General features: G+C 42.5%; 1 protein-coding gene across 2 annotated transcripts in view; it reads right to left on the bottom strand.

Moving 5' to 3' along the window:
• The window catches only part of GRID1 (glutamate ionotropic receptor delta type subunit 1), a 678,670-nt gene that overhangs the window by 108,049 nt on the left and 550,564 nt on the right, over positions 1 to 20,057 (bottom strand). For both annotated transcript variants that reach the window (XM_027129687.1, XM_027129688.1), the window contains exons 9-12: positions 10,494 to 10,595; positions 8,840 to 9,037; positions 4,869 to 5,193; positions 3,538 to 3,676 (exon numbers count right to left, since the gene is read on the bottom strand). In XM_027129687.1, the coding sequence (XP_026985488.1) occupies positions 3,538 to 3,676; positions 4,869 to 5,193; positions 8,840 to 9,037; positions 10,494 to 10,595 (764 nt within the window). The remainder of the gene's footprint in view (positions 1 to 3,537; positions 3,677 to 4,868; positions 5,194 to 8,839; positions 9,038 to 10,493; positions 10,596 to 20,057) is intronic.

Raw genomic sequence — 20,057 nt, 5'->3', positions numbered from 1 at the left:
GCTGTGTAGAAGCTCCTCGCTTTAGATTCAGAGACAGATAGACTGATACAAAAGGATAGAAAAAATATTCTGTACAAACAATAATCAAAAGAGAACTGGAGTGGCTATGCTAATGATCAGAAAAAGTAGACTTTAAAACAAAAATTTTATAAGAAACAAAGAACATTATATAATGATAAAACAGCCATCAATAAGAATATATAACAATTACAATTATAAACATATACACATGTAACAAATGAAGAGAAATTGATAAAATTGAAGGGAGAAAGAGGCAGGTCTACAAAAATAGTTGGAGATTTCAATATCCCACTTTCAGTAATTGATAGAACAAGGCAGAAGATCAAGTAAATGAAAACATGAACAACACTATAAACCAACTAGACTTGATGAAATAGACAATATGAATTGCCCTATAGCTATGAAAAATTTAATTCACAATTTAAAAGCTCCAAAAATATGAAATCTCCATGCCTGGATGGTTTCCCTGGAGAATAATGCCCAACACTTAAAGATGAATTAACAGCAATTTTACATAATCTCTTCCAAAAAACAGAAGATGATTTCCTAAATCACTTTATGAGGCCAGTGTTACCCTGATATCAAAACCAGACCAAGACACTACAAATAAAAGTACAAACCGATATTTCTTCTAAGTTTGGATGCAAAAATCCTCAACCAGAATATCAGCAAACAGAATTCAACAATATATGAAAAGAATCATAGACCATGACAAAGTGAGATTCATTCAAGATATACATTTGAAAAAACAATCAATTTAATCTACCATATTAATAAGTTAAAGAAGAAAAAGCATATAATCATGGCAAGTAATGTAAAAAAAGCATTTGGCAAAATCCAGTACCCATTCATGATAAATATTCTCAGCAAATCATGATCTTTTGGCTTAAAGCAATTATAACTATAATTAATGCAACTCCTGTCAAAACCACAGAATTGTTTTATATAGCCATAGACAAACTTATTCTAAAATTTGTATGGAAAATGCAGGCCCCAGAATAGTTAAAACAATCTTGACAAAGAACAATAAAATGGGAGGAATCACTATGCTCAGTATTAAGGCTTACTGTGCAGCCACAGTAATCAAGACAGTGTGCTATTGGCAAAGGAATCAGCACATAGATCAATGGAATGAATAGAGAACCCAGAAATAGACCCACATAAATATGTTCAACTGATTTCGGACAAACTTAAATAGTAATTAAATTAATAAGTGGTGCTATAGCAATTGGACATCCATAGCCCAAAAAAAAAAGAAAACTCAAACTTCACACCTTATACAAAAATTAACTCAAAACTGATTGTGGACCAAAATGTAAAGTGTAAAACTAAAAAACTTTTAGAAGAACAAGCAAACAAACAAACAAACAATCCCAGATTATCTTCAGGGTCTAGGGCTAGGCAAAGAGTTAGACTTGATACCGAAAGCATGATCCACAAAAGAATAAATTTATAAATTAGACCTCATAAGAATTAAAAACTCCTCTTTGTGAAAGACCTTGATAAGAGGTTGATAAAACAAACTTCAGAGTGGGGGAAAATATTTGCAAACCACACATCTGGCAAGAAACCAGTGTCTACAATATATAAAGAATTTTCAAAACTCAATATTAACAATCCAGTGAGAAAATGGGCAAAACACATGAAAAGGTATTTCACCAAAGAGAATACACAGATAGTAATAAGCACACGAAAAGGTATTCAATATAATTAGTCGTTAGGGAAACACAAAACCACAATGCACTATCTCACCATGCCTATCAGAATAGTATAATAAAAAATAGTGACAACACTAAATATTGCCAAAGAGGCAAAGAAACTGGATCATTCCTACATTACTAGTAAGGTAAAATGGTACAGTCACTAGAAAGCAGTTTGATCGTTTTTTAATAAAACAACATGCTATTACCACAGATGCAGCAATTACCTTCTTGGATATGTATCACATATTAATAAAAACATGTTCACACAAAAACCTACATACAAATGTTCACAGTGGCTTTATTCATAATTGCCCAAAACTGGAAACAACCCAGATGTCCTTCAATAGGTGGATTGTTAAATAAACTGTGTTACATTGGCTTCTACCAAGCAAAAAGAAGCAATGAACTATTAATACACATAACAATTTGAATGAATCTCCAGAGAATTATACTGAAAGAAAAAGTCAATCCCAAAAGTATGATTCAATTTATATAACATATTTGAAACAACAAAATTTTAGAGATGGAGAACACATTAGTGTTTTCCAGGTGTTAAGAACAGGACTGGAGGGAAAGAAGTGCAAAGGAGGTGAGTGTGGTTATAAAAGAACAATACAAATCTACACATACGGTAAGATTGTGTAGAATCAAATGCACACACACACACACACACACACACACACACACACACACAGAAATGAGGGCAAGTACAAATGAGAAAGCTGAATAGAATCAGTCAATTGTATCAACATTAATATCCTGGTTTTGCAAAATGTTACCATTGGGGCAAATTTGTTAAAAGATATTATGAGATCTCTCTGCACTACTAATTATAATTGCACGTGAATCTATAATTATCTCAATAAAATGTCAATTAAAATAAAGACTAGATAATGTCATTCTGAATTTTGAATCCTAATCAAGAATCTGACCTCTTTCAAATAGGCAGTTGGGAGCTATAGAAGCTGGTTGAGTATGGATGACTTGATTACAGGGCTATGGATCAAAAGAATCAATATGATGATAGTAAGTATGATGAATTAAAGGAGAAATTACTGAAGGCAGGGACACAGAAAACCATAATCAGGGATCAAGTAAGAGGTGATACTGAAGAGGGTATTGCACCCAAGGAAGTATGGACTAGATCTTTGCCTTTGGTCAGTTCAGCGATGACATATCCAACAGACATTCACTTTATCCAAGCTCTTTTGTAACTCACACAGTATGTGAGAATCTGACTATAAAGCAAAGGCATTTCCAAGTTATTTCACTATGTTGAATTAATTCTTTTATGCCATATTTTTAACATTTTGGTTAAAATGAAACATTTTTAGTCCTTGGTTTCAATAATTTAACAATTTTGTAACTGTAAGTGACATAAATTTTCTAATCACTGTGATAACTGGAATGTTTTAAAAAATAATTTTTAGATGTTTGAAGATTGGAAAAATATATTAGACTTGTGGTTTTAATTAATTTTAATTAAATGTTTTAAATTTTTGATTAAATAAGTTTGTAATCAATGTTGAAAGGTCTGAGGACTTTTAATTTGTTAATTTGTAATGTTTTGATTTATTAGTCTTATAAGCAGAATTTAAATATTCAAAGAAATGTTATTTAATGAATTTATACATTGTTTAATTGTGCATGAAATAAAATACAACAGGAGTGATGCTCCTCATGCATTAAAGATTACTGTCATCAAATTGCAGATCTGGAATCTAAGTCCTTCTCTGCCTCCTTGACACCAGGCTGCCCTGGCTAGGTCTGCATCCTCTCTTTTCAGCCTTCTGGAAGGAGTAATGGATCTTACCTTATGGGGTTATCCATCCTGGACACTGTGAGGAAGGCAGCAAGATTGGCTGTGTAGGAGGAGCACACAATGAGGGTGAAGAGCCACCAGCTGCCCATCACGATTCGCATGGCCATGGAGTTCGCTGAGGATTCACCACCTGCAGGAGGCAGGCAAAGGGGATTGGTCCTGGGCTTCTGCTCTTGCTTTGCATCTCCAGAGAAATTCTCTGCCCTGCGGCCAGGCATGAGGAACCACCCCTGGTGGTGAGCTGGGGATCAGGAAAGTGACTGCCGGCTGGTTATGGTGGGCTCTGACAATTCTGGGGAAAAAATGCTAGGACCACCAATCTCGGAAAGGGATGGCAGACCACAAAATACGGAAAAGCTAGCATTGGCATTTTTAGTGACAGGATGTTTCTCAAAATGCCAACAGTAGAGTTCTGAATATCAAAATCTTCTAGTTAGAAGATTCTACCTCACTGTGTTGAGAACTTTCAGGGCTGCAACCCTATGTAATGTCCCTTTCCATTTTAAATTCACATGGAACAGTCTCAACAATTCTGTAAAATTACCTCCTACCTGGAGGATTTCCTGGCTTTCTTTTAAGAAATGAGATGCACCATATCACTTTTATTATTACTCAGCCCTCGCTAGATGACCTTTTTTTTTTCCTATGATTTTCAGAAATCACTGCATGTGATTTGTAGTCAGAAGCTGCCTCTTTGAGGCCAATTGTTTCTCCTTGGTCCCTTAGGTGGTAGCAGAAGAAAACTCCTCACTGACTATTCTTATATAACCTCTCAAGCAAGTGATACACACATTTGCCATGGTGCAAATAAGGCTAGGACTCACATTAGGAAATTTGCAATTTGTTGTTTCCAGTCAAAACTGCACAATCCTGTAACTCCCCAAGTGCTATCCAGACTTCTCAGAGACAGGAGACTTTGTATCTCAAGAATGGCTGGAGTACCGCTTAGATGATTGCAAAACAATTTTGATTTTTTATCCCATTAAGACTTCAAATTTAAACAAGATGGAGTTTCTGACAACCCTGTCTGCATAACAATCAATCTAATGTGGGAGGCAAGGAAAGTGCAAAGCAGAACTCGCAGGTTAATTTTATCTAAAGTGGAAAATCAGGACTTGAAGTTAAGTTCCGTGTTGTGATTTCATTTAGTTCCTATCTGGTATTACTCAGAGAACCTGGGAGCAGCATATTAGGACTACCTTAGAGATTAAATAAAATTGCATTTAAAATGACTTTGGCAAAATGCGTCCAAGAACTTTGCCAACGGACAAGTTCTTCCAAGCCCCTGGGGCTCTTCCAACATTGAGAAACCAGGAGGGTACCTTGCTGTACGAAGGCTCCGTAGACGATCCAGATGGCACTGTTTAAGGTGGCAGAAGCAGATGGCCGGGGCTGGGCAGCACTCTGAGCCCTCACGGCCTGTATCCGGTTCAGCACAAATATCATCACGCCAACCACAGGGATGGCTGCTGCAATGCAGGCCCACACGGCAAAATCAAAAGGAGCAAAAAGGGAGAAGATGCTGATTTTCTCCTCGGGCTTCTTGATGAGGATCCCCACCGAGTAGTCCATGTACCGCTTGCTGAAGTCCACCACGCTCTCCCTCTCCGGGGTGATGGTGATGGCGGAGATGGCTAGGTCCGCTCTCTGAAAGGCAAACCCATCTCATCAGACAGCAGTCCTCAGTTTACCACTAGGTTCTACCCTGGGTCAAGGCCTGTCCTCTGCCCTTTGGGTTGTTCAGTTCAGAGGAAATGGACTCGAGAGTTGACATCTCGTGACTTTGAATGTTGTAAGGAAATCCAGCACTAAGGTGTCTCTTATTACCTCTTTCACCTTACAAATTTCTCTCCCAAACGCTCAAAACTCCTGGAAACCACTTCTGGAGAAAAGAGTCTATAACCATCTTCATTCCTGTGTGAATTACAGTTTTTCTTCACTTTCTTAACAGTCCCCTTAGTGAACTATCTCCTTTCTTTTGCTGGTATTTCCCTCTTACCGCCCACCCCCATCCCTGCCCCAACTCCCTTCTATCTTCTTCTGGCCTCATCTTCATCCTTCCTATACTTCAAGGCCACAGGGACACTCCATTTTTCCATCAAACCTCTCCAAACGCCATTAGCCCACACAGGTATCTCTCTTTTCTAAAATACTTTAGAAGTTATATGGTGAGTATATAACTGCCTTGAATCTCATTAGTGTATCAGGCCTAGATTGTTTTATATGCAGACTCTATGTCAGAGAATAACATCCTCCAAGAAAAAAGGGGTCATCCACTTCCTTTGATCTTCTGCCTGCCTTAACTCATGGCTTCTCAGACATATGGGCTGCTTCGTCCTTTAGTAAAGCCATGCTGCGAAGGGGCTCTCTGGGCATCCTGTGCTGCGACCTCAAGAGTACCTCCCAAGATTTTTGCTTTCCAAGATGAGCTTAATTTAAAAATAGACAAAGAGGGCTTCCCTGGTGGTACAGTGGTTAAGAATCCGCCTGCCAATGCAGGGGACACGGGTTCGAGCCCTGGTCCGGGAAGATCCCACATGCCACGGAGCAACTAAGCCTGTGCGCCACAACTACTGAACCTGCGCTTTAGAGCCCGCAAGCCACAACTCCTGAAGCCCAGGTGCCTAGAGCCCATGCCCTGCAACAAGAGAAGCCACCACAATGAGAAGCCCGTGCACCGCAACAAAGAGTAGCCCCCACTCGCCGCAACTAGAGAAAGCCCACGAGCAGCAACAAAGACCCAAAGCAGCCAAAAATAAAGAAATAAAATAAATAAATTAAAAATACCTTAACAAAAAATGGACAAAGACCCGATAATAGTCTCATGCTCTACTAACTGAGCTAGTCGGGCACCCAAGACCCCATTAAGATGGAACTAGATTGTGAGGTTAAAGCTGCCAAGACTGGTGGAGACTAGGATCCTTATGCCTAGGTGGATGTCAACATAAGAGCATTAAAATGTACAGTGATCATCCCTATCTTGGCTCTGGGGTCTCTTAAGTAGGAGGCATAGTCAGAACTAGGTTTATTTTAGAATGACCAGTTGTGACAGCTGATCCAAACTACATATTCAAATTGGGGAAAACTATATAGAAGGATTTTATCAGGTCCAATATGCGGGCTAGAGAGGCAAATATACTGACTTCTAAAATGTGAAATCCAACAACATATCTAGAGTAAAGAGAAAAAATGGTGGAGGTGGCCGTGTCAGAGATCTCAGACTTGCCACATTTGCATCTCTGGTTCTTGCTTCTCTTCTCAGAAACCCACGATCCAGGGAGGTTTTCTGGCTTTTTTGGTTTATTTGTTGTCTGTTCTGTTTTTGTTTTGTTTAAGTTTGGAGCATATTTAATGACAGAGAAAGAAATCTAGGGGATCAGGATAGGTTAACAACAAAGAATGGAGGGAAACTAATTTATGAAACCAGGTCCAGAGGAGGCACAAGAGAGTTGACTCGTGATGCTGGTGGAGGGGTGAGCTGTAACAGGAGGGAAAACACTCCCCCTACCCCGAAACTGGAGGTGAGGGCATGTGTCTGCAGATATGAACTTCATAGGAAGTTGAAGTAGAATCTCATGCCCAGATGTCTCCATTTCTTTCCCTAAAATACGAGCACTTTGTTTTCTAATTTAAGATAGAAGATTATTAGGTTGCTTGAGGAGAAAGATAAAGTTTTGAAACAGTCTTAAGGAATGTAGCCAAGGGGCCAATAAAGGACATGTTAAGGAACTGTCCCAAAGGCCCAGCTGAGTTGGGAGGCCACACATTGTTCATACATCCACCTGGACAAATTTGTGATTTTCTCCTCTAACTGCATACAGCAAGCTGGATGTCAGAGTCAGAGGGTAGATAATAGAACCAGGTCAGGGTTTCAATGTAACAAGAAATCAAGAATAATTTAGAAGAATCATACAGGATGAAGGGAACAGGGGTTTATCTGGACAACCACAGAGGATGCACCAGGAAAGGATGCAGTAACAGAAGGGCACGGAAATCTTAGAGAAGAATGAACCTCAAATACATGTGCCAAGTGAAAAGGGCCAGACACAAAAGACCACATATGGTATGACTCCGTTTATAGTAAATGTTTGTAAAAGCAAATCTATAGAGCTAGAAAGTAGATTAAAGGTTTCCTCCGGCTGGGGTTGGGAATGGGATTAACTGTAAATGAGTATGAGGGATCTCATTGGGGTGGAAGTACTGTAAAACTAGATACGGTGAAGATTGCACAACTCACTAGATTTCCTAGAAATCACTGAATGATACATCTGAAATGGGTGAATTTGATATATAACTTTTTCCACAATAAACTTGTTGTATGTGTTTTGTTTGTTTGTTTTTTAAGCTTAGGAGAAACCGGAGAGAATACAAGCCTCGTGTCTGCATTCATGGGTTATAAAGCAGAGGACCTGTGTTTTAGGAACAAAGGCCAGAAAGAGTCAGAAGGACGACAGGATTTAGTTATGGATTGGGACAGTGACAGTGACATGCAAGACGCTAACAGGAGGCATGGGGGCAGGTCCTCAAAGGTCACTGGAGGTGAAGGGGTCAAAGCACTCGAAGCCCAGGGTGGTCCGCAGGGATGTCAGAAACATCAAGATTGATGGCAACAGTAATACTGGAAAGGGAGGGCTTGAGCAGATCCACCAATGTAAATCGTTGTCAGGAAATGACCTAGAGGTCCTAAGACGGAAGGGTCAAGGATGGGGACACAGCAAATTGGTCTCACGCCATGAATCTAAATGAGGACCCAGGTTCTACAGGAAGGAGGAAGATTAATGATTTGAAATTAATCTGAGGAGCTGGGGAATGCCGTATCACTTATACGTAGCAATGCAGACACACCCACACACTCAATTCACCTACACACATGCATGTGGACACACACGATATACACGCCCACTTGTGGGCCTTGAAGAAGAGAATAAGTATGCATCAGTTCCCCCCAACCACCCCTCGTGAGAATTGGGTTCCTACTGCAGCCCAAATGTGGGAGTGGATTTCATGAAGTGCGGATTACAGAACAGGCACAGTGGACACGTTTCAAAGGAATGAGAGCAATGGGCACAGAAGGAAAACACAAAGTACCAGGGAATTAGAAAATGAAAGAGCAAAAATGGGTATAGCAGGGAGGAGGCGGGTGGAGGAAAAGAGATCCTTAGTGTGTGGAGCGTGGTAACTGTGGTCTGTCTAGCTGGTCCCAAGATTCCAACTTCATAATGGGCCCAATTTAGACATCACCCCAGAGGCAGACTGGGGTACCCCTCCCCATGGACCTGCTTTTGGGACCTACCTTGCTGATGAGCTCCCCGATCATCCCGTTCCAGGAGGTGTTATGGAGCTGGTGACCGTACCTGCCATCGGGGGCCTGGTAAATCTCATATTTGAAGCCCAGAGCCTTGGCCAGTGCATCCAGGACATCGATGGAGAACCCTTTGTAGCGCTTGGGCTGTCCAAGGATGTTCTCAGCCACCATCACAAAAGGCTCTTCCTGAGGACAACAAAATGAATGTTCTTCAACTAAATCACAGGTTCGTGAACACACATCTTTCCAGGGTATTATTAGAGAGACCAATCCGATGAACCATAATTTCAGAACGTTTGTGGACATGTGCATTGTATTTAGCCAATTTAGGCCTGGAGTCTGAACCCCTCTGCCCTTTTCTAAAGCAGTTTGTGGACACTCAGGATACAGGGCACAGGAAAATCCCTCCAGCCAGCATACTGATGGAGGAGCAGACTTATTTGTCCTGTGTCATCCCAGACTCGGCCCAGAGCCCCATCTCCCAGAATAGCACGGCTTGTTTTCATTCCTTCATTTATAACATTGAGGACTCTGTCCGCTGGAAGTGCCATGATTCCTCGGGACCCACATAAGAAATGTGGATACCTCTCATCCAGGGTATCAGATGACAACAGAGCTCTGTGATACTGGATTGAGGGAAGACAGTAATACATCTATCAGATCATACTAGAAAATGGAGGCTGAGTCACAGGACAAGGCCATACTGCACGTCAAGGACAGGACAGCATTAAACCCCACGGTCTGAAAGTCCAAAGCCAGGCCATGTGCACATTCACACATTTTGCGCTATGTCACATGTGCTCTTGTAGGGCACGTGATCATCTGGAAAACACCTCAGGCTTCCCCACCACCACCCTGTGAAACTGAACAAGAAGGGGCCTTTTGGCAACGTCCCCAGAGACTACATCTCATTAATTTAATTTTGGGGGGAAATAAGGTATAATGTTTATTCCTGGTGGGCATATGGGGAATGCGGAAACGTGGTTTTGCCAAAGACTTCTAGAGCCAAGAGACACCAGTGCTGCTGGGACAGAGGGGAATGTTTGGACCATGTCTGACCAGCTAATAAGAGATAAATCTAAAATGTCTCCTACAGTTCTAAAGAGATGAAGAAAGAAATGGAAAGGAAGATGCTTCTCAGGTATCTTAAATACGTAAAAGTCTCTGATTCCAGGACAACCATGCAGAGAAACTGCAACAAATGGTCTTCATTATGAACTTTGTGTCACATGGGCCCATCAGTGGTATTGGGTTCTGGAAGGATGTCCTCCCAACATCCTTCTGGGGGCTCTAGCTACCAGCAAAGCTCTCCTAAGGACCACCAGTAGGTCAAGATCGTTTACATCCAAGAACAAGTAGAGTTGTTATGCCCGCTCTGGAGCTCAGCACTGGACCTGGATTAGTGGTCCTTCTCTAGAGCAGTCCAGTGACCTCCCATGGAACGTCTCAGAGGCTTGGGGCAGAATCTCCAATCTCACTCTTCCTTCACTGTTCATAAAATTGTTTGAGTGAAAGGCCTTATGAAAGCTCAAGCCACTACTTAAGATCCCCTTCTCTCTAAACCCAGCATCAAGCCAAACAGAGAGAAGCCTCTGACTCAAAGCCTGAATGGCAGACCTCCCCCATATGCCCATGATCCTACCAAGACAGTCACCACTTTGAGAGTCAGTCCTTGGAGGCGACTGCCCATGGGCCTCTCCTGCAGGCTGCCATTCAGGCCCTTCTCCGAGTCCCACGTCGCCAGCTGTGAAGGAAAAAGGGAGTGTGAGGGACAGAACGGGCACCTGTGCAAACCTTAGGAATCGACTCCTAAACTGGGCTCCTGAATCAGGCAGATAGATGGACAACAGCCCTAGGAGTTTCCCAGAGAGCTAGAGGCATCTTACAACCTTAGAAAGAATAAAGGTGTGACAGCTAGAGCTCCGCTTCCTCCAGCAGCTCATCTGGATCCTGAGGACCTGCCTCATCCTTGAAATGAAACCAATTGGTAGGAACTTGTTTCTGGAATGAACATTTATGTCCAATTTTACTGTCCACCTACTGAGGCCATGTCAATGTGTCTCGCACAAAGTGCCCTCTTTCTTTCATACTCCTTTGACTTGCCCAGGCCAGAAGGTCCTTGAGATCAGCTGCTTCCATCACCAGAGCAGGATGAGATCAAAAGTGAAGCAGGTAACAAAGACCCAAGTTTACAGTTGTCTTACACCCTGATGCCAATTGCAAACAGGACCAAGAGCTCACTGTCTTCACTGTAGTGCTCACTTCATAATTTTCCCTGATAGGCAGGTAGAGGCCAAGAATACACGTGCTCTGGGTCTGCCACATCCTCCTAAGCCTGCAGGATCTGTCCAATAGATGCATTTAAGACCATCTAAGATGGTCAAGGAGACCCTATCCTGGCTCAGAAACAACTGGAGACACAGATGTTCTTGGGACTGCTTCCCTTCCCTGCCTCCCTGCAGGGCCTGAGCAACAACGATGAACCCTTTGTCCGATCAGTGATTCTCAATCGTTAATTGGTGAGATGTAAAAAGATAGATATTGGCCCCATCTAAAGCCAACATAATTAGGGTCTCAGCACTTGGACATGAGGAATGTTAATGCTTCCCCAGCGATCCTCGTTGAAAACCTCTGCTCTTCTAGGTCACTGGGCCTCTGATGTAGCTGCACATTAGCATCTCTTAAGAGGGCTTTTAAAACCAACTGAAGCCTGCCCCCTGCCCCAGAGTCTGATTTAACTGGTCGGTAGTGGACTGGACACGGATCATTTAGCTCCCCAGGTGATTCTAATGCACAGCCAGGATTGTGAACTGCTGCCACAGATGACAGCAGTGATCTTCAAACCTTAATATGCAGACAAATCACCTAGGGATTCTGCTTGCATTTCTGATTCTGGGGCCTGAGATTATTCCTGTCTAACAAGCTCCCCTGTGCTGCTCTTGCTGATCCATGGACCATCAGTTCAGCACCAAGGGGTTAAAATTCAGACTGTCACAGTAGCACCTACTCTTCGCCAGGGAAAACCCACAAGACCCCTAGTTAGTCTGAGCAAAAGAACTACCCCTCTGCGGAAGAGTGCCACCAGGTGCCCTAAAGGAGCCACCAATAGTGCCGCTTACGGACACTTCTGCTCTCCCAGCATTTCCCATAGCCCTGACATCTGCAGCAAGGTCGGCACCCTGAGCCTTGACCATGAGGCCACAGTTCCAGAATCTGTGGGGCCGCTCTACCTGGAAGATACTAGAACCCTGAGGCCTAAAGCAGGAACATCGGAATGAGATATGTGGTTCTAGAACCAGTTTAAAGGAACCTGGAACCTCCTGCCATCACTTCCAACGTGATACAAGCTAAAACCCACTTCACCCTAGATAATAGGATGCCTGGAAGTGATGAACAGGTCACTTAGTTAAGAGCACAGTCACATACTCTGAGGAACTCCCCACAGCCACCACTCATTAATTTGAGGGGCACTGCAGTGAAGAACAAAGTTAAGATCTATCCAAAGTCCTGTTCAAGGACATCAAAGATGCCACACTCTTGGAACTGGTATAGTGAGAAGGAAACTTCATGGCTATTTCTCTATGGGGTCTCAGGAAATAGCCCTGGGACTTGCGATCAATTCCCGCGGCCGGATTCAAATGCTGGTCAAAGGGAAAAGACAAACTCAGACAAACGGAGTCCAGGTGTTGACTCCCTGCATTCTTTGGACCCTTCGGTATCAGACTCGGGGGACTCATGGTGTGTATTTGGGCAGCCTGCATCTTATCCCCATAACTGTTTAGCCCAGGCATTGGGGCTGCTTAACTCTATGTGTGATCTGCTGCACCCCCTGGGTTGGGTGGTGTTATGAAGGTCCCGGTCCCCTTTACTACCTCAATGACTTACAGAGTCATAATGGAAGCAAAGATGACATGTCAGCTCCAGGGACTGGATAGTTTGCTCTGTACCAGGACTTGAATTCGTAACGCCTGCTGCCCAACCTCCTTGGCACTGGTGATGGGGCATCTCGACTTTGTGCTGCCCTGGTTTGGATGAGCACCTGGAATGAGGCTCCGCTTGGCATCGACCAACCGGCTTTACCTGTCTTTCTATTGGGATTGTAATCAGTCATGGGAATGGAAGCAGGAAAAACAGTTGGGATTAAAGCCCTGTCCTTCTACGGTTTTAGTTCAGCTGTGAGAAATGCTCTGCCTCTCCTTCCCTGTCCTCACCGTGCTCTGCCTCTAGCCCACTGCCTGGCTCAAGGCAGCAGCACCTCTGCCCCAAAGTACTGCAACAGCCTCCCCACTGTTACCCCAACCTCTTTCTCTTAACAGCCCTCCTCCATTGTGCTGATATTTGTCATAAACTCAAATACAAACTATGTTAATTAAAATTTTCTAATTACTTCCTATTTCTTAAAGAATAAAGGTTAACACTTTTCAACTTGGCCTAAATGAAAAGGCCTTCCTGATCGAGACCCAACCTTGACTGTCACCTTCAGTTCACTCCAGCCCCACCAAATTCCTCACCTTTCTCAAGCGCATGGTGTTCCCTCCTGACTCTTTACATCCAGGTTCTTCTCCCTGGAATGCCATTTCTCTCTGGCCGGGTCTGGTAAACTCTTACTCAATTTCTCAAAAAAATAAGCTCTTAATTTAGGGTAGATTTAGATTCACAGAAAAGTCGCAGAGGTTATGCAGAGAGTGTCCATATACCCCACACCCAGTTTCCCCTGTTGTTAAGATGTTACATTGGTATGATTAGTATGATACATTCCTCCCAACTAATGAAATGTTTAGTTCAATCTCCACCATTGATACAAAGCTGCAGTAGAAATGATCTTCAGTGTCTTCCATTCTAGACCTAAGTCTGTGATTCCGCTGTGCTATTTGGGTTTCTTACCCTGTTCCCTGGGATCCAAACCCTGTCTTCATAAACTGTCTAGAGTCTTGGGCACTTGGACTGGACCTTGCCTTGCTTATTCCCATCTCAGAGTTTCTAACCTTGCCTTGAATGCCATTTCTCCTCTAGACGATCAGCTCCCTATTACTGGTATAGTTTGGGAACTTGGAGATATTAAATTAGCATATGTTTATGAGCCAATATATCTATGTTCTAGGTGTGTTTCCACCACTTACCTGAGTGACCTCAGCACATTTTACAGCACAGTACTTAAATCACAAGAGGCAACAAATATTTTTGAATAAATTTAACTTCACTGAGATTCCATTTTCCTATTGATAAAATGGAATAAAAATACCATCCCTGCCTACCATGCTGAGGGGCTGTTCAAAGGAGAAAATAGTTTGGAAATAATATGTAATAAAATAAATAATAATCACAAAGTAAAGAATCAAGATATTAGAAGGTGTGTACAATGCGACCTTAATTATGTCTTTTTTTAAAGGCAGTGGTTAAAACGGGAGGAAATGTGTTTAAATGTAATATTTGGATTTATCTTGGTGGTAGAATTATGAATAACCATGATTACTTTTTTTACGCTTTCCTATGTTTTTAACAGGTTTGTCATTACTTTCACAAAAAGGAAAATATGCTTTTGATAAAAATAGCTAGCACGGGTGATAAAGCAAAATCCTGTCACATGCACTTGTATGATTGAGGGCTGAATGGAAGGAAGCAATTAGAGTCAAATTATCTATCGGTAGGTCAAGGCCAGTCTAAGAGTCAGAACTTAATATTGAATACATCAGTTCTCTGGTTGCAAGGAGCTATGGCCGAGGTGCCCATCTCCTAGAAGAGGCACACTGCAAGGTCTTCCAGGACAGCATCTCACAATCTAAGACACCTCCAAGATTGTGTAGGGCCCCATGAGCCTGTTTGGGTTTGGAGACAGGGCAGTGGCCCCTCCTGGGGCCCAGCTCCATGAAGACAGGCAGTCTTCCTCCACTAAGGAAGAGGGGCGGGTGGCATCAAATCTTATTAGTTACTATTCAGACCATCCTAAGGCAAAGTCATTTAAATCAAAGTGCAACTTCATGAGAGAAAGAAAAAAAATTCCTCCAACCTGTTACTATTATTCCTATTTCTTTTGTCTGAAAGTACTTAGGGACTAAAGGTTTTTTAGTTTACTGTTTTTCAAAACTCACTTCTCTCTCCCTGGCCTTCAGGCATCCTGTACTCTAACAAAGAAAGAAAAACTACTTCAAAGAGAAACCAAAATTCTGCCTTCAAAACACATCAAAGTAACCATGTTCCAGGATCTGGGAGCCTTTGAGCTGGGCAGGAAAGTGTACTATTCCCTCACATCAGCCTGAAGCCAAGTGCCCTAGGCTGAGTGAATCTCCCTATTTCCACAAAGCCTTGGCTCTTGTCCAAATCTTAAGACCAGAGTGGTAAACCTTCATTTGAGTGAGGCCATCCCTCTGAGCACCCAATATGTAAGACCAGAGCAGAGAAAGTCACAATCCTTTTCAAACAAAATCTTTCGTTTAAAAGACTAAAGTGGAATTTTTTAAAAATAAAATAAAGCCTTTAAGTGGATTCCCAAACTTGCCGCCCATCAAGATTAGGAGAGACTGTGTTCTGCCTCCCTCCTGAGGACAGCTTGGGGCTCCCTGATCAGAATGCTGGAGAAAAAAGTTCAGATAATAAAAGCCAAATGAAGCTGATAGGCTTGATAAATGGGAAGCCAGAAAAACCTTTCACCCAGTGAAGTCCTGACACTTAGTCATACAGCTGCAGACCATTTCATTTGTACATAAGTGCATCTACTCTGACTTCCTTTTGTATTTTGCAGACAGAATTTTGTTTATGGGGTCAATGAATTTATGGCCACAGAAACCCACTTTTGACAGCTGACCTGTCAAGATCAGTGCCTGAAAAACTAATTTCCAGCACTGTTAAACGAAACGAAAACTGCCGCTGTTTGATAAGACAGCTATGGTTTTCATTCATTGCCAAGAGCTGCTCTACCCAGACCGGAAGCATGGATGGAGCCAGAGGTTACAGCACAATCATTACTTGAAAGAGGATAAATGGTTTCAAAATCTGATGATGACAAACAACTGTTCAAGAGATCAGCCAACTGGAGAATAAATTTCATAAACCATTGGTGCCAGGAAAATATATTTCCTGAGTCAATCAGGGTGTTCTTCATGTTTGCGTTTGAGTTGTGAGATGTAGGGGTTTGGGACTTCGTGGCCTGTCCTTATTAAATGCAGGACTATTAACCCTAAATGGGACCGACCTCCTTTAGAAGATTGGGCTTTGTGGTCTGTCGTCTAGTTATAGAGGTGTCGTAAAGTGCTGGTTCTCTTTTCATGGCAGGGGGCGGAGAGGGGAAGGAGAGAAGAGGCAACCCAACTGCTGTGCAGCCCAGAATGTGACCAGCTTCATACACTGAGCCTTGCCAATTCCTTGGGAGGGAAGAGGAAGGGAAGAAGGAAGGTAGGTTTGCTTACCCCCAAATCTTATGCTTAGCTATATCCAACAAGACAATAGATCAATAACCTCTATCGTCACATTTCGCAACTGAGTGAGCAATACTTTGCTGGTGAGCTTGTCTCAAGAGAGCACTGGAGGCTGGAAGTGAAGTTTTTATGACCATGCCAGTCAGATCTCACAGCCATAGTTGGAGCTCCATCTGAGCTGTATCCTCACTGACCAGCGACTGCCATGAGCCGAGTGCAGACACGTTCGGCTGGCGTACAGGATTCAGAGTGATGGCGCATGGGTTTAACATCATGTCAGTACATGGGCTTTTCTGAAATAATAAGCCCTCTATTAGCTTTTATTCCTTGGTCCATTTTTATTGGAAAACAAAACTGTCTGGTGTATGTTTCAAAAAAAAAAAAATCAGAGCCTTGGGTGGGGGTGGGGTGAAGGGGGAACCCACATCTTGAATCAGCGTGCACTGGGGGATTCAGCCAGCACTGATATCAGTCAGGAGATTGCACATTTTAAACTCTGACTAAATGCAAGGACCACATGCTCAGACACAAACAGGGCATCCTGGAAGCAGAGTGCAAGCATCTGAGGATAGGATATTAATATTTGTAGCCAGGGTTCCTGAAGGAAGGCCTACTTTGAGAATTCATTTTGGGCATTCCAGTATATCTGGGTTACTAAGGGCAGGCCTTTAGAGTATGAACCACAGGAGATGACCATCAGATTAGATATATCTACGGAGGAAGGGGCCAGGACCACTCTTGAGGCTCCAGATGTGCTCTATAGGAGAGGGCAGGGGACTCACTCTGAGACATGGGATAACTGAACTTCTCAGCCCAGGAGCATTTGCACAGGGAATTGAGCATTTGGTGAAAGTTGTACTTTCTGAAAACAAGCCCCAGCAGAACTTAGGTTAAATGTCCAAAGGGAAGAAGAGCCCTTAGAAAGTGAAAGAAAAGTGAAATAGGCTGGAGAGAGATCACATATGGGGGCTTCATGAAAAACCTTTAGCACGGATGAGAGAAAGATACTCCCCCAGTGGTATTACAGAGGAGGACGAGGAAAACTAGAAGTGCCCTTGACCCTGGCAACCAGGTCATTCATGATGGAGGCCACAGACAGGCCCAAACTCTAGCCTCTCCTCTCTGAAAGTGTGGGCCCAGGGAGTCCTCTGGGAGCACAGAGGGCTCCCTGGGCCCACACTGACTGACTCTAGTGGTGCCAACAATGAAATTCTTCCGTCACATTCACAGGGAGGATGGAGGCGGTTCCACTTCTGCTTAAGATACAGAAGGTAAGATGATGTTGCTCTCATTGTAACAAACAAACAAACAAACAAGAAGTCAGAGCATCAACAAAACTATATTTTAAAAATTATCCTCTGAGAAACCTGTGGTCCTAAGACCCTCTGGTGAACTGAATGTCAAAGGATGAGAAGTCCCTCCGAGGAGAGACAGAGCATAAGAAATATTTCATCTTTGGCAGAAAATGGGACAAAAGAGGTGGTAGTTAGATGAGTGGATAAGAAGAAAAAAACTGAAATTTTACCAAATTCTTAAAGGCCATGTGTAGGCCAGCATGACAGTGAGGCTCCCTGGGAGCCCAGACTCAAGGGAGGCCCCAAGCTGGGGGGGGGGGGGGCACACCCACTCATCAGCTCTTTCCACCAAGCCTCCACTGGGTAGAATACAAGAAAGAAATATAACAGAGCATCCAAAAGTTATGGGACAATATCAGATACATGTATATCCGACATTGGACTTGTGTCTGATATATGTGAAGAAACCTTACGACTCAATTACAGGAAGGCAAACAACTTGGTTTTTTAAAATAGAGAACTTATTTTTCCAAAAAATATATATGAAAGGAAAATAAGCATATGAAAACTCAACATCATCAGTCATCATGAAAATGCAAAACAAGACCACATGCACATCCACTATACCTCACTAGAATGACCAGAATCAAAGGCTGATGTTACTGAGTGCTAATGAGGATCTGGAATGCAAAAGGTGCAGCCACCTGGAAGACAGGTTGGCAATTTCCTAGAAAGTTAAACATACACTGAGCATACCTTCCAACCATTCCACTTCTAGTTATTTATGTAAGGAAAACATAAAATATGTCCAACACAAAGGTCAGGATGTGGCTGTTCGTAGAAGCTTTATTCATAACAGCCCCAAAGTGGAAACACTCACACGTCAACCATGGTGACCGGTGAATGGATAAACAAAGTGGGCTATACTTATACAATGGAATACTACTCAGCAATAAAAAGCTACAAGCTACAGACACAGGCAACAGCACGGATAAAACTCAAAAGCATTACACCAAGGGAACGAAGCCAGACACAAAAGACCACAGACTTTATGATTCCATTTATATGACTTCCTTGAAAAGGCATTATTCTAGGTCCTGAAGATAGAGCAGTGGTGGCCTGCAGCCAGGAATGGGAGGAGGGTATCAAATGCCAAGTACAAGGAAGGCTATTTGGGGGTAATGGAAGTGTTCTATATTTTGAGTGTTCTTGTGTTTATACCATTTACATTGGCCAGAGCTGATCACACTGTACACCTAAACCAGTGAATTTATTGCAGATGACTGCATCTAAATAACCCTGACTTGTTTTATACACACATACACATATGCACATCTTGATAATGATTTGGAAAAGGATGGAGCCATGTGCTAGAGAGGTGGGCTAGTGGCACTAACCTGTCATGTGACCCAACTGTGACCTTTTGGCAAGGATGGTAAGAGGGGAGGATTCCCAAAATAACATGATGAGCAGTGTCAGGACATTCATGTAATTGTGCCTGAACTAGTTAGAGCTAGATGGATATCAAGTGGCCAAGAAATCATTCATCTATCTAGAAGAATTGAATTCACCTTTATAAAGGTTTAGGAAGAACATAAGGGCAGTTTTGCCTTCAAATGGTTCCTTGGTTTGTGGGTTTGTGTGGGAGAAAAAACAGATTACATAACATTATATATAGTATGATCCAATTTTTTCATGCTTATTTCATTTTGTGAGATGGTGCATGTGCATACCTAAGACACAAAAGGGTAGTTATAAGTGGCTATTTCTGGAATTAGGTAGAGCGATGAGATTGCAGGGAATGTTCATCTCTTGCCCAATACAATCCTGTAATGTTTGAATTATTTTACTGAGAGGAAACATTGTTTCTGTAATCAGAAGAAAAACAATAAGCTATTTTCATTTTGAAGCTGCATTGCAATATGGCTTATAACTGTAACGTTGGTTTCATCTCTCTAATTGTTTTAGGCTTACTGGTTTTGTCCCTCTAAATAAACTGCAAGTTCTTCCAGAGGCAGTATCCATAGTGAAACAAGCCAGGATGGAATTTGCTTCTCCCACCTGTGTGCTGGAGGACCTCTGGCAAGTTACTTGAATTGGTCATATTCTTTTTCTGGACTCAAGTGTGCACATCTGTTATTGGTTATTAATAGGCATTAATGTTATTGACAATACTTTTTTCTCAGGTCTTTAGTATGCTCAGGTCCATGCTAGCAGCTTAAGAAATTTTCTCTAGTGTGAATTGACTAGAATTAATGGCACTATACACCTTATACATCAGTCTGAAGTCCGACAAGATACCTTCTGACAGCCAGTACTATGAGTCTTTGCACTGAAAAAGGAGCAGGTGTCTCTCATTATACTCTCTCTAAATTCTGGGCTATCTCCTTTCCCTAGAACACTCTCCTTGTCCTTTGTTTTCTGACTCTGAGTCATCCTTTGAAGATCATTCTAGAGATCCTTCCTTGCACCTTTCACCAAGAGTACGTCTCCCGTTGG

Source organism: Aethalodelphis obliquidens, unplaced genomic scaffold, assembly GCF_003676395.1.
Source record: "Aethalodelphis obliquidens isolate GAN/ISIS:26980383/991018 unplaced genomic scaffold, ASM367639v1 scaffold37, whole genome shotgun sequence".
NCBI classification, from domain to species: domain Eukaryota; kingdom Metazoa; phylum Chordata; class Mammalia; order Artiodactyla; family Delphinidae; genus Aethalodelphis; species Aethalodelphis obliquidens.
This window is presented reverse-complemented; position numbering and strand designations above follow the sequence as displayed.